The sequence below is a fragment of the Chelon labrosus genome, assembly GCF_963514085.1.
Source record: "Chelon labrosus genome assembly, chromosome: 19".
NCBI lineage: Eukaryota > Metazoa > Chordata > Actinopteri > Mugiliformes > Mugilidae > Chelon > Chelon labrosus.
The window spans coordinates 11,486,576-11,501,553 of NC_140352.1; the positions used below are offsets into that span (position 1 = coordinate 11,486,576).

General features: G+C 44.4%; 1 protein-coding gene across 1 annotated transcript in view; it reads right to left on the reverse strand.

The window, feature by feature from the left end:
• The window catches only part of tanc2b (tetratricopeptide repeat, ankyrin repeat and coiled-coil containing 2b), a 69,098-nt gene extending 58,452 nt beyond the window's left edge, over positions 1 to 10,646 (reverse strand). The window contains exon 1 of the mRNA XM_084566872.1: positions 10,480 to 10,646. Coding sequence (XP_084422998.1) covers positions 10,480 to 10,600 — 121 coding nt within the window. The 5' untranslated portion in view covers positions 10,601 to 10,646. The remainder of the gene's footprint in view (positions 1 to 10,479) is intronic.
• Positions 10,647 to 14,978: the final 4,332 nt, after the last annotated feature.

Here is a 14,978-nt window from a genome sequence, read left to right on the forward strand (position 1 = left end):
GGAGCAGCAGGTGAAAGGGGGGCGAAGGCGGTTTTGCGAGGCGCAGACGGGGGGGGGGAATGAAACAAGCAAAAGAGGGTGTGGTTGGGCTCACCATTCTCAAACCAGATCGCGCATTCCTGAAGGCTGGAGTAAGGCACCAGCTCCCCTCCTTCCCCTTCCAGCGACACAAGCAGTCCTTCCTCCCTGAGCGATGACCAGTTCATCAAAAATAAGGGCAGAGAAATGAAGAAAGAAAACAAGAAAGTAGAAAGAAAGGAAAAAAAAAAGAAAAACACCTGCGGCAAAGCAGGGGAGGATAACTGCAGAGGAAGCTCTCCCTCTTGTCTTCCCCCTTGTTTCCTCTCTGAAGAAATCTCCACAGGTTTCAGTGGCGGCGGCGATGCTGCTGCTGCTGCTGCTGCTGCCCCGCTCGATTCAGTCGCAGTAAATGATACAGAGCCAGGCAGATATGGCAGGGACGGGAGGAGCGAGAAGAGGAGGAGGAGGAGGAAAGAGAGGGAGGATAAGGGAAGGAGGAAGGAAGAACGCAGGAGTCACTGTGTCACTGGGGAAAGAGGGGGACACAGAGGTGACACCTGCGCGGCGGCGGTGGCGGTGGCGGCGGCAGCACGCACCCGAGGCTGACAGGTGACCGAGACCTCCCAGAGAAACGGCGAAACGAAGCAAACAGCGCAGGGAGCTTCTCCCGCGCGCACAGATCAGATGGAGGCGAGCTCCTCAGTCGCCTCCGTGACTGCATTAGCGCTTAGCGTGTTATGTATAGATGTGAGAGGCGCACACGCTCTCTCTACAGGAACAGGAGCCCAGGTCTCCAGCAGATGAATGGTGCAGTGCTGCTGTTGTCATAGCAACCGCAGAGCAAAAGGAGGGGGAGGAAAAGGGTGGGTATTGAGGCAGGAAAGAAAATGGCATAAAAAAAAAAAAAACAGGAGGGAGGGAGATAGGGAGGGTATTATTAAAGGGACACAGTTTTGCTGTTCGTGGACGGAGCTTTGGGGACACGCAAGAGCGCAAGTGGGGAAAGAGAGAGGTATTATTTGATAGAGAAAATATATACATGGCACATTACAATCACGCTCAGGCATCCCCGTCTGTCCTTGTTTTACCCTTGAAACTCTATTTGCACAGCTGCAGCCATGTTTTACGGCTATTTAGAGGTTAAAACGAACAAGAGTTTATCGTGGGTTCACATCCGTTCGCCTGCTGTACTAAATGATTTTTATTAATCTCTTCCAGTTGCGCTTATTTCCCCAGAGCGACGCCTCCGACCTCCTTCCAACAAGCCTAAAAAAAAAATGTGCCACGGTTACAGGTCAAACTTTTACAACCCCACCGCCGGTCGTCTCAGTCATCACAACCCAGGGCTCCTGGACAGTCAGCGACTACGACGGCTAATGTCAAACTTTTTACGCGACATAATCCAGCAAGAGGATAAGTGTGAGAAACGGAAGCATCAGGAAACATGTATACCCTAGACTTTGTTGTTTTCTAAAGGCTTGTAATCAGTTGTGTGTTTGGAGCGTTTGAACATCTTGCGCAAATGCATGTCATCTTAATATTATCCTTTGCAAAGCTCCTGGCTGCTTCATGCTCAAGAAATTCCTTTTAATAGGCAGAATTCATCAATTATTATACCAATTTATAAGCTAATTTGGAAGTTCTTTCCAAAGCATTGTTGTGGTAAATTATTTTACAGTAATTTTGGAAACGTTAACTGTCAAAATCTGTTTTTGTTACCTATTTAATTCGACTCCTTGCTAATGCCTATTGACGTTATTCCTTCTTTTAATAACACTGTGCTGTTCTTTGCATTCCTAATCATTATTTATACTTTTAATAAGTCTTTTACATCCCTAAACTGAAACACCATCCATAAATCAAAATAATTGATCTTGAAATCTAACGTCTAAGCTTTGATATTTAAGTAATACTGAAAAATGTAAAGTAGTCTCCAGGTGTCCAGGTTTATCAAGTTTCAGCAACGTCAGCTTAACACAGATGCAGGGAAATGGCTCCTCTTCTGACTCCTCTGCAAACAAAATCCTCTACTTCATTGGTATCGGCCAATATTCTCTTTGACTTCCAACACTGGCGATGGCAGATGTTTATCTGCTGTGATCAGTTTTGTTGTATTCCTTATGTGCATCTCACCGGGTCAACTCTAGATACGCCATCCTCAGCAGGATGCAGCCTGACGAAAACGGTTTAGGACCAACTCAAAAAAACATGAAAAACAGCACAAGGTGTTGACCTGGCCTCCAAACTCACTAGATTCCAAACTGATCAAGTATCTGGTGGGATGAGGCCCCTCCCCTCCACCCATAGGACCCAAAGGCCCCCCACTATCAACATTCAGGACACCCTCAGAAGGCCCCATGTCCATTCTCTGATGAGTCACAGCTGTTTTGGGGGCACAAGGGAGACCTACACAATATTAGGCAGGTGGTCATAATGTTATGCCTGATCAGTGTACGTTCGTATATATACATTTTATTGCTTTTAGAGTTACATTTAAGTATGCTTCACAAAAATAAATGTAAAAAAGCAAAAGAAACTGCTGAACCTTTGTCATGTGACATTAAAGATTGTTTCGTAAACGCGATTGACCAAATTTGTTCCCGTTCTTAATTATTTTGACAAAGAGCTGAGAGACGATGACAGTTCAGTGGTTCATTTCATGTTTGTGCTGCACACTGAATTGGTTTCCCTGGCACAAAGCGGTGGCTAATCGCAGTTAAGAAGCGAGCTTTCGTGACAGTGCTAGGCCCCCCTCCATTTTCCAGGGTTTATTCTCAGCTGGACTAAGCTAAATGCCTACCGTTTCTTACAACCTGGACCTCATTTCTGGCATAAAATACGATCATTTACTCACCCATATGACTTTGGTGTAATTTGGAGTCGTTCGAACGATATATAGATCCGCGTATATCCATATAGTGGGAGTGACTGGGGCACCGAAACGCAGCCTCTAAATAACGCATTATCTACTGCGGAACCCGTTCGCTTCACCAATATTTTGTTATGATACGCTAGTGCTATTCCCTGTTGAGTCCAGAGTTACTAGCGTATCATAACAACATATTGGTGAAATGAACGAGTTTCGCTGCAGATAATGCGTTATTTAGAGGCTGCGTTTTGGTGCCCCAGTCACTCCCACTATACGGATATATGCGGATCTAAATATCATCCGAACGACTCCAAATTAGACCAAAATTATATGGGTGAGTAAACGATCGTATTTTATGCCAGGAATAAGGTCCAGGTTGTAAAAAACTGTAGTTCCCCTTTAAACACCCCAGTGTTTGTCTTTTAGAGGAACCGCAAACTCTATTGTTTGTGTCTGGGGATCTCAGTGAGACTGACACGTTTCCCTATATTTGTTGTGAACAGCTAATGCATTTGTTATTTGATCTCTCAACCATTTTTTTCCCATCCTCATTTTACTATTCTGGATTCAGAATAGAGCAGAGAAATCCACCAATAAGCAGAACTCAATGTGTAACAAATGGCAGATACAGAAATACATTAATCCCCTCAAATAACTTTTAAGTGGCATCCTGTAACACACTCTGTAAAAGAACCGATGCTTGCACTTAACGATAAAACATCCAGACTATTTGGGCTGATGACTGAAATATCACGAGTAAAGTCACAGCACTTAATCCATCTGCTTCTTCGGCGCGCGTCCCAAGGGCCATCGCACTTACATTTCAGTTACTCCTTTCTGCTCTTAACCTTCACTCTTTATTTTTCACCTGTGACAACGGAACCGAAAATGTCACATTTCCTTGCAGCGGAATGAATGACGTGGCGGGTCGGCGGCGGCGGCGGCTGGGACAGCCGGGGGAAGAAATAATGACAATAACCGAGGAACGATTTACTGGAGGTGCGACACCGAGTAAGGAGGCGTGGAGGCTGAGACGTCTCAAATGTCAGTGTTCGTTTTTAAAAAAAAAAATTAAATAATTCACAAGATATCAGACGCCGCATGAAATATGAGGCTGTCTGATGTGTCACTCTTTGTTTCAAAAATACACTGGAAGAGACAGGATATCATAAAACGGATAAAAGCGTGGTGTACTGCAGGTGACAGCAAAATTTGCTCCGTATAGAAACATGGAGATCCGCTGAATAAGTAATTCTCCCGCTAAATACCGTAAAATTACTCCAAAAAGGAGCATTTTCAAACAATTTGTCTATATGATATTGAGATGGAGTTGATGTTTAATTAATTTGTTATTCATTTGCTGCTGTTTGATGATCATTTTAGGTCAAAATATCAATTATTTCCTTGTCAATTAATCTGACAAGTACTTGAATTATTAATCTTCATCACAATGTCTTGAAGCCCAAGGTGAAGTCAAATTTGCTCGATTGGCACCTTTTGCTTTTACATTTCAGAGAACTTTATTTAAACTAATAAAGCCCAGGCGAAAGGTTTTGGCTATATTTTTGGGGCTGCTCCTTTCTCTTCATCACTCCCTCTTTCCCACGCTGTCAAAGTCACCTCTTTCTTGATTTCAACATCCCCACACAAGTCCAATGATCTTTTTTTCCCCCGCATTCTCTGAGCCGATCAGTCCGAAGCCACTCTGCCTTTCAGGTCGTCTGACGTGCTTTCGTCTCATCTTGGCTGTCTGGGGCATCTCAGGTGGGTCCTGTCCCAGTCCACTACCTTCACCTGGGACTAGGATGTCAATTCTTAGTGGGGCACTGATGCCTCACAGCAAGAAGGCCCCGGGTGCGAATCCATGGGCCGACTGGGCCTTTCTGTGTTGAGTTTGTATGTTCTCCCTGTGTCTGCATGGGTTCTCTCCGGGTACTCCGGCTTCCTCCCACCGTCCAAAGACATGCTGGTTAGGTTCATTGGTGATTCTAAATTGGCCGTAGGTGTGCATGGTTGTCTGTCTCTCTGCGTTAGCCCTGTGATAGACCGGCAACCTGTCCAGGGTGTACTCCACCTCTCGCCCGATGACAGCTGGATACATATTGGCATGAGGAAACTCCACTTAATAATCGAAATAGTCAAAAAGTAAAAGAAAGGCAGCAAAACTTTAAAATTTAAAATTGGAAAGGTACTTTTCTCAATTAACTTATTCGTTAATCAACTTATGCTTAAAGCAAACTAGAAGCTTTAAGCTGCAACAATGCCTCTACATGTTCGAGGCATTTCCATTCCTATATTCCAGTGTCATACGTCAGCGATAATCTAGATCACTGGCGCCCTTATTGTGAAATAATTTGCTTCAATAAAACCGACGAGGCAAAATGGAATCTGTGCCAGAAAAAAAAGAGCAACAAGTGAACCTGTCACCTCCTTTTGTATGTCGCATAACAAACAATGAAACGGACTCAGAAAACGCATCACATACACGGCTAATTTAGCCGGACGTATATGGATTCTTTAAAGCCGCCCACATCGAGAGCTGTAAAACCTGACTAAGCAGTTCTGCAAACTGTACCTTGTTAATCCCGACCGTCCACGCCACTGGTGAACATTTCTCATGTCTACATCATTTAGTGGCAAGCTTAATGCACTGCATTGCCACTTGTTCAAACATTACTCTATTACTGTAAGCACCAGAGAGACAATAGATTTTAGATATACTCATATTACTGTGATAATTGCGGCAAGAGTGGGAGAAAAATTAGGCGGTGTAATTACATCAAGACTTTTTTTTTTCTCAGGTTTTGGGGCCAAATGCAATTTTCTACCTTTATGTGGCAATCCATGGGGAGTCTGTAATTGTATTGATTGCAGCCATTAATTAGGGGAAAGCAGCGTAATCTGGAGAGAGATGTTGAAATAATTCCCTTTAAATGTTTCAGAGTGGAGCGGCGGCCGATCAATCAGCTGGGGTGACGTCTCTGGTGAGCCCGACACTTGAGCGAGGTGGTTGTTAAAGAACAAATAAGCAATCAGCGAGCGCCGCTCATAACAGCCAGCCACTGCGATATCACGGCGAGAACGAGCAATCATCGCCACTCGTATTCTTAGACAAGAGCGGGCTAAGAATAGACAACGTAAGGACAATTGTTGAATCTGTGAAAGATGCATAAGGATGAAGGAATGTTGGATATTTGAAACAGGTCCCAACAGATGTTACTAGGTGAATTTACTTTCATATCTTTCATAAGTGAAACTAATTTGACAGCTGCAGTTACTAGGGATGCACCGAAAATTTCCGGACGAAAACCGAAAATGCACTTTTGGGGCATTTTCGGCCAAAAATTTTGCTGCGGTTGTTGCTTGCACGTGTTGTTTTTCGGCGCCAAAAGTCCGAAAATTTTCTTCCGAAAAAACGAAAATGCACTTTTGGGCCATTTTCGGCCAAAAATTTAGTGCCGAAACAACACGGCCAAAACAACACGGCCAAAACAGGATGTTGTGATGATGCAAGCAACAACCGCAGCAATTTTTGGCCGAAAATGGCCCAAAAGTGCATTTTTGGTCGAAATCTTTCCGGTGCATCCCTAGCAGTTACTACTAACTTTACCAAGATTTTTCCGTGCAAAACGTATAATGTAATAAAGACTGGGTAATATGTTTAAATCATAAAATCTTGATTATTTTTTGGTATATTCTAGATTTGAAGTGGTTCAACAATTATTTCTTCATAAAAACTATTGAATTTATTGTATTTAATATCAACAAACAGGAGCAATAAGAAAAAGGTAGCACTTACGAGGGTGTCAATGTGGATTATTTATAATTTTTAATTCAATTTTTATTGCTTCTTTCTTTCCCAATCTGTCAGTAGCTAATAAAAATTAATTCTAATGTGCACTGCTGGTGTATAGCCTTAAATGACATTTTTAAAAAAAAAGAGTTTAAGTCAATGAATGGAAAAACGATCAAAACAGAAATATTACAAAAAATTCACCACAATGTCTTACAGCAGCCCTCATCAGCAAAATGAACAGTCTGGATGAATCAAGGTTTCAGCTGATCCGGAGATCTGTGCCAACTGCACCACAATCTTTTTTTTCTTCCGTGGGATCTCTGCAAAATATTCTCAGCTGGATGGTTGTGGTTGCCGAGACTTAAAGGAGACTTCAAGACTAGGGAGAACTGACCAGTATTTGGGAGCGCTAACCTCAGTTTTGCAGTTTTGGCATTGTTCACATCCTTCAAAAACACAAGCTCAAATGAATCCAATTAATTCGATATATCGCCAAGCCCTAAATGAAACAATGCTGAAATACTTCTAGACTATTTCATCGGACGGAACAAATTATAGCTAAACACATGTTTTACGGTTCATAACCAGCGGCATTAAACACTGTGGTTATGAAGTATGTCTCCTGCCTGCCTTACGAATCAGTTTCAAAAGTTGACCCTCCGAGCATCCAAAGGCCCCCTTGAGAGTCTTCATGCAAGCAGAGGGGATTAAATCAGAAACTCAATGATTCTCTAAAAAGGTCAACGCTTTCCCTGCGTTTTCATTCTATCAGAGCCTTGAGCTTGAATAACTCAAGTCCCTACCAACATCACCACTCTGCCTCCCTACGGCCAATCAGGAGCTACACAGGAGGGCGAAGAGAGAGGCTGCAGTCGGTGGTGGCCACCGGGGGGGATCAAAGTGCTGCAGCCTCCAGACCTGCTGCTGTTTGCTCTCTAATGCACTCCTCTGCCGCCACTTTTTCCCTCACCTCTGCCTTCTCCGGCATCGGAGGGGTTCTGGCCTGTGACTGCAACGCCACACACACGCAAGCTCGGTACCGTCAAGCTGTGCAGGACGGAGAGGAATTAATTAAAGGGTGAGAAAGCCTGGGCGGATGAGCCCAAGTACAATCTGGTGCTTGATGCCACTTGAGAGCAGACACAGTTTTTTTTTTTTTTGAGCACTTGAAGGCTTCTGTGCATATTGTCATTTGGTCCGATGTGCTGGCTGGCAAGAGTGCTTTAGCTCCTATAATGGCTGTAAAGTCACACGGTCGAAGAATTATCCTCAAGGCCCGGACACGGCAAACTGACATCAAAGAACCACCGGCAACAAAAGGCAGTTCTGTGTTTGACCCAAAAAGTTTCACTTGAACACACGCAAAGATTCCAGTAGAACATAAGTTCAGCACACGTGTGAGAGGAAATAATTATTCCTACCAGCAGGTGGCAGTAGTGAATATTTGTTGTTCGAAAGGGGAAGTCTAACTCAGAAGCTAGGAAGAGCTAGCCTGACATAACCACACTCAATTCTTATCGGAATATGAATCTTGTAACACGGCGTTTGGGTTTCAAATGTTTCAATCAATACAGAAAAAAAAAAACTCTACACCCAGTTGGATAGTCCTACAACCAATCAGAACCATTTTGTTCCACGGCGCTCAGATGACATGTATGATTACGTAGCTAATCTCTCCATCAACACATAAAGATGCATTGTGCAAATGTCTGCAGAAGCATAATCAGTCCCCAACTTAGAGACTCCAGATCAACTTTAAGCCACTAAAACTTTGCGGGTGGGGTAGGTGGTCTGGCTTCCTGGCTAAGGGAAAGCTACTATTAGCTGGGAGGCTAAGAAGCTAGGAACAGCTACAACCTGTCATACAGAGCTGGGCTCTCTTGAATTGTGTTGATCAACTGGTCTACATGATGTCTTTTCATGTCACTTTTACAGCGTCGGCCCACCACAGAGTCAGCTAGTCACTGGTGTAGGACGCACCTCCAGAAATAGACGCACAGAAGCTCACCGACTTGCTCAGTACCAACAAACAAGGCCCTTAATGGAAAGGCTTCCGAAAGAGTCACACTTAGTCACATTCTTCAAAAGACAATGCACTACAATGTTGTGACAGAGACGTAAATCTGCCAGGATTAACACAGTGACGGGCTAATCCTGCCAAAAGTTACATCTTTCACCATCGTGCAAACAAAGCTATAATCATACAAAGGTACAAGAAATCCCACTAAGCTGGAATACAGTATCTAGACAGCTGAGACACAATGCACATTAAAAAAAGAAAAAAGGAGAGCAACCTAAATCTTCATTTAAAATCTAAAAATACAAAAGCAGTGATTCAGAACAAGCAGTACTAGACTGGTACAATATATCAAGCCAAATGATGGCATGTGCGACAATACCGCACAGAGACCTCTCCCTACGTCAGCCACGGAATAAGAATAGTACAAATGAGACAGCATTGTACATCATTAATCAATCTATTCTTGGCTGTCAAGACGACACACACACACACACACACACATATATATATATGTATTTACAGAGCTGTATTCAAACAGATTCCCTTTGATTCACATGGATGAAAGTGTGGCCATCAAATCAGACTGAATCCACCACGAAAAAGAAAAAACAAAAGAGGCGTTACACGTGCAGTGAAGGCTCCCCAAGCGGTGAGAGAGAGAGAAGCAAAGAGAAAAACTGTGATTTGGTCTGATATGATTGCCTTGCTCTGAAATCTAATTCTCAAGCCAAAAAAACCCAGCCTCAGTCATCCCCACAGAGCCCTCTGCAGCAATGTGGCACGCCCATTTAAAATGAGAGAAAATGATGTGGTGTGTTCCCCATTCAAAACCCACAGTTTGGATGACCTGAAAGAGACCATAAATCATTCTGTATGATGTAAAAATCATGATCCCTCTCGGCATACCAGAAACGGTTAATGATCTGAGGTAGCTGAGAGGCTGGTGCACCCTAGTGGTGGCTCCAAAAACAGGCTTTAAAGTCCTTCACACCCACTCCACTGTGCCGTGTGGAGGCTGCACTGATGCTGGATGGAGCTGCAGTGCCAGTATTTCAGTCCTCATTTTTGAAATCCAATGCAGCAGAAAGCGTTGGATGTCCACACTGCCTTGTGTACCAAAACCACAGCTTCCCCATAATAAGAGCGGAGGCAACATGACACAGGCTCATAATCCGGTAAATGGGGAGACGGGGAGAGGGAGGCAATTTTCCACATTCTCTGAATGTCAGGGATGAGTGTGGAAGGAAATGATTAGCGGTGGGAGATAAAAAGCCAATAAAGGAGGGCAGAGCCGACCACAGCTCACAGTCCATCAGCTGTCCTTGACACTGTCAATTAGGTAGGACTTTAGTGATTACAAGAAGTGGAAATTGCAGTCTTTGCTCAGGGCCAGAGCTTGACCATGCTCCATGTTTCCCATTCAGAATTAGTGGATAAGTAAACAACTATTGTGTATCAGTTTGAATCAGGGGGAAACATCATTCCAACGCTTTTCACTGTGTGTCATAAAACGTGTTTTAAATCTCTGATTAAGCACCCTGCCTACAGTGATACAGTGAAGGGTTAAGGGAGGCTGTATTAGTACAATGGGTCTATGGGGGAGGACAGCCGCAGGCAAGGATGTGCATACAAGACAAATCTGAACCAGATTTAGCCCACATCTCCGTTGGCTCGGGTTTTTCTTCCCAAAAGCCAGGTTTTAACAAAGTGACAGCAGTAATTCAAATCTTGCACTGCAGAGTGGATCCCCCTGTCACGGTCAGTGTCGTTTACCTGTGAGCTTCTTCACCGGCTGCAGCCTGACACTGATGGTCTGGTGGGTGAGCAGCGGGGAGGAGGGCAGCGAGCGCGACACGCCCTCCATTATGCGAATGTGCTGCATGCCCTCGGTCATGGAGAGCGGGGGCACGGCGTAGTCTCCTTCAAAGGCACAGTCGCTGTCTATACTGCCACCTGCAGGATGGGAGGGGAAAAAAACAACGTTGTGTGAGACGCACGCTTTTCTCTGCAGACGACGCTTAACCGATAAAAATAACATTTGAGTCGCTGATATATTAATCAATGAACTCCAGTTACATGAGAATGATATTCTGACTGTGGATGCGGCTGCTTTGGGCTTCAGCTAACATCAATTTGATATATTTAATATCAGTTAATCTATTGATTTTATATTCTTTTACAAACTGTTCAGTCATTTCACAAGATCCCAGAGGTGTGTGCAGATATCTTTCTTACAATGAAAGTTTAACATCTGTTGCATCCAGCTGCTTTTTTAAACATTTTTTTAATGTTTAAAAAAGCAGAAAAGCAGAACAAATAATTTACTGAGGCTATTTTTTTGTTGAATGACGGATCATTTTAGCACTTGCAGGGTTTCTTAGCTGGATATAGTGTTACATTTCTGTTTGTTCACCTGCTTTGGAAGCTGCACCGCATTCACAGAGGGGATATTACCTCACCAACAGCCTGGATCTCTGATACCAGCGCAACGGCAAGTATTGAGTGCAACAACACTGGTGTGACCCAGAAGAGAGGACACCCTGAAGGCAACACATGCCATTTACATTCACAGACTACAAACTACAGCCTGTCTGACCTCTCTAAACCAACAGTAACTCAATACGCCACAGTTTTTATATATCATTTAAGAGTTTCTGAAGCATCTGTAATGTGTTTAAACAAACCTCCCCTAAAAAAGTTCACAGTCATGACCAAGAGAGGGTATTTTATTTACAAAAAAAAAAAAGAAAAGTCTTTCACAATGAGGAGTAATTACAGACGGGGAGTAAACAGCCACTCACAATCACTCATCTAGCCTCTTTTCCTCTCTTGCTTCAAAAACCACAAATTATGACAACTTAGGGATTTTTTTTTTTTCACACACACTGGTGAACAAAAAAAAAAAAGGAATAACAGCCAGCTGTCTGTAAACACAACATCCATTTTGCGAAATTGGTTCTGGCTCAGACGTCCCGTTTCCCAGCAGACTGAGCTGCAAGAGCTCAACTGGTCGAGCAAGAGTCTCGCATCAGACAGCAGCCGCGACGGTGAGACACAGAGCCATTATCAGATACCGGTCTGTGACAATTCCCAGAGGAAGCGTGTATGATGGTTAGGAAAATCATGAGTATGGAGCACACGTGGAAAAACACACACATATTTCAGCGGCTCCATGCTGGAGTCGGTCCATCCATTCACTGGGGAATGTCACTGCAAAAGCAAAAACAACAACAACAGCCAGCATGGAAATTATCCACATGTATGCAGACTTTGGTGTGAATACCGAAGGGGAACGTGTTATTCTGGCTGCAATTATGTGCATTCAAGATCCAACTCAATTTTGATGCGTTCCAGTTTTGACCAAAACACACAATTATACTATTATCAAGCAATGACTCTCTATAAAAGTCAAGAAATATGATGCAGCTGGATTTTTATACACAACCCATTAGTAAAATTTCAATTTATGTGCACATAAAAATATTACACGCGGAAGAAAGGCGTGATTCTGGGCAAAGATTAGACGAGAGGAGAGGGAGCGCCAGCCCCACTTCAGTGGTGAAATCCAGAGAACAAAAGCCTTGACTGGGAAATCACTGCGTTTTACTTTAGGCTGTGATAAAAGCCGCGGGCAAGGGCCGCTCCACGCCTCGAAATAAACACAAACACCTACTCGTCAAGGTGTTCGTTTCGAAACACGCACGAGGAAAGTGACATAAAATAATCACCGGCAAAGGCATTCCCTCCCAAGCGCTGCCATACCCATTGTTCATAAATATCTATTGTCGTATACAGCCTATTTCCCACTAGAAGCAACTCAGATTTACAGACAAAATTACAAGAGTGTAAAATTCTCCGGCTGTAAATACAACTTCATTTCCAGCGAGTCATAAACTTTTCTGCTGTAAATTCGAATAAAATACAGCTCGGCAAACGACGCCTCCAAGGGTTCTTTCTGCAAAACATTAAGGAAGCAGAAATGGAGTCTGGAAAGAGCCAAGAGAGAGGTATTACAGGAAATGAGAAGGTGAAGGTGTGAGAAGAACTCACAAGCTTGTTTTCAGCCCTCACACAATACGCGTTCACACCCCGAGCAGCTCCATATGAGCAGCTGGAGCCGGAGTGGTCAGACTGGTGTTAAACTATATCTCGCGATGCTTCGAAAGGTAACGTCATTTACTCAAAGAAGTAGTTGTAGGTGCTTACCTTGGCCGATGTGGCTCAGGTGAGGGTCTAGACTGGGCGAGCGCGGGTCTGCCAAGTCCTCGCTCCCGCCATCTGCGGACGAGGAGCAGAAAGAGAAAGACAGGGAGTGAGCTCGGCGGTGCTGGAAGGAGGTGTGAGCCAGCAGCACGGCCACCTCTTCCTCTCCAATCATCCAGGTGTGAGATCGGAGGACCCCCAGCAGGCTGCTCACGCACAAACCCTCAACACCCTTGCTCCTGTGGCCTAAGCGGCCCCTTATAGTGGCGAAGGGCGACCGCGCTACCAAGCTCCACTTCTTCCGCCCCCCCATATTTTTTTGGACTCAGTCAGCGAGCCTTTACATTAAAGCCATTGCTGCATGCAGTCCTGTGATGGAGCCACGATCAAAGAGCTCTTTGGTTCAGCGAGCTAGCAGGACTAGCAGTAAAGCAGTGGGCGTTTCCCAGGATAGATCCACATACGGCTAATGATACGAGGTTCAATTACGCCCAAGGGAGAAGGCAAGCAGAATTAGCCACAGCGAATAAAGGGGGGGGGGGGGTGGCAGCGTCAGTGGACAGCACAGTCAGTGTCACCAGGGGATTGTTTCATAATCCTGTTCAAGTGCAAATGGATCTACTGTAAGGCACGACGACGGGCCAACAGAGGAGGAGCAGAACAAATGATTTATACTCAAGCCCAGAAGAATTAACTGCGCTATTAATAAAGTCTGAGCAACTTGTATAAAAACTAGCCAAAGCCAATGGATTATCAGCGTGCAGATAGATCTAAGATTACTGCATTAGGCAGAAAGGCACGAGGGCCCTTTATCACAAAAGGATTGTATATTTTGGCAAGCCCCACACTGCGTTTCAATCACAGAGCTCCCCATCAGCCCGGAAAACCCAAACAAATACTCAAGCATTATCTCTCCCATCGCAGATTCACACACTGCACGCCAGTAGCCACACAGCAGGCGGGATCGGCTCGCTGGTGGAAAGATCAAGCTTGTCGATGCACGGATAGAATAAGCCGTGGGGCATGATTGTGTGAGAACTGGGCCAGCCTGAGATTGACACTGATTGTGGGTAGGAGTCCTCTGCAGAGGATTTTGCAGAGTTCGCTTCCTGACCTGAGCCACCGACAACAGGATGTGTCAAACCAATAGCTGCACCGCCAAACTGTGAAATGTCGTCCAATCAAAGCACGTCGTTTTGGAAGTGACATGAAATCAAATTTAAAAAAGATTACATCATTTCTCCATTTGGCGTGCGCAGGCAAGAACATACATCATGCCGCTCACACCTCCATGTTCGACAAAGCCAGCGAAAATAGCTTCTCACCTTGTATACCCGATGAGCCGTATCGCCTAGTGAAATCAATGCTGTGAAAATCAATGCAGGCCTTGAAGATGACGTGCACGAGGCAATGAGCACTGCTTGCACAGTGAGGCGTGAAAACAGGCATGCACATGCAAGCGTGTTTAAAATGCGGTACGATGTGTGCGGAAGGCTCGATGAGGTACGGTAAGAGATTTTCTTTTAACAACCTATCCGTCATCGGACAAAGTTTTAACTGATGGGTTAGTAAACAACAACATTAAAATATCTAATGACTACATTAGATGTGGGGTTTATTGTGTATTTAGCTTCTGCGATGGCAGCTGCAGCCGTTGAAGACGACAAAATAATACAGAATAAAGATAATCACGTCAAATAAGTCACACGGTTTGGTCTAGCAATGTCAGAATCAGCTAATCTGAATCAGCTTTACATGGCCATGTACATCGATCAGCCACAACATTATGACCACTGACAGGAGAATCAGAATCAGAAGCAAGTAACATTGACCATCTTGTGACAATTCAATGTTCTGCTGGGAAACTTTTGGACCTGGCATTCGTGTGAATGTTACTTAGACATGTACCACCCACCTAGACCAGACCAGGCACCCCCCACCCCATAGCAATGACACTCCTTGATGGCAGCAGCCATCCCTAGCAGGATGCAGCCTGACACAGACACACACACAAAAACGGTTAAGGAACAACAAGGTGTTGACCTGGCCTCCAAATTCTCTAGATCTCA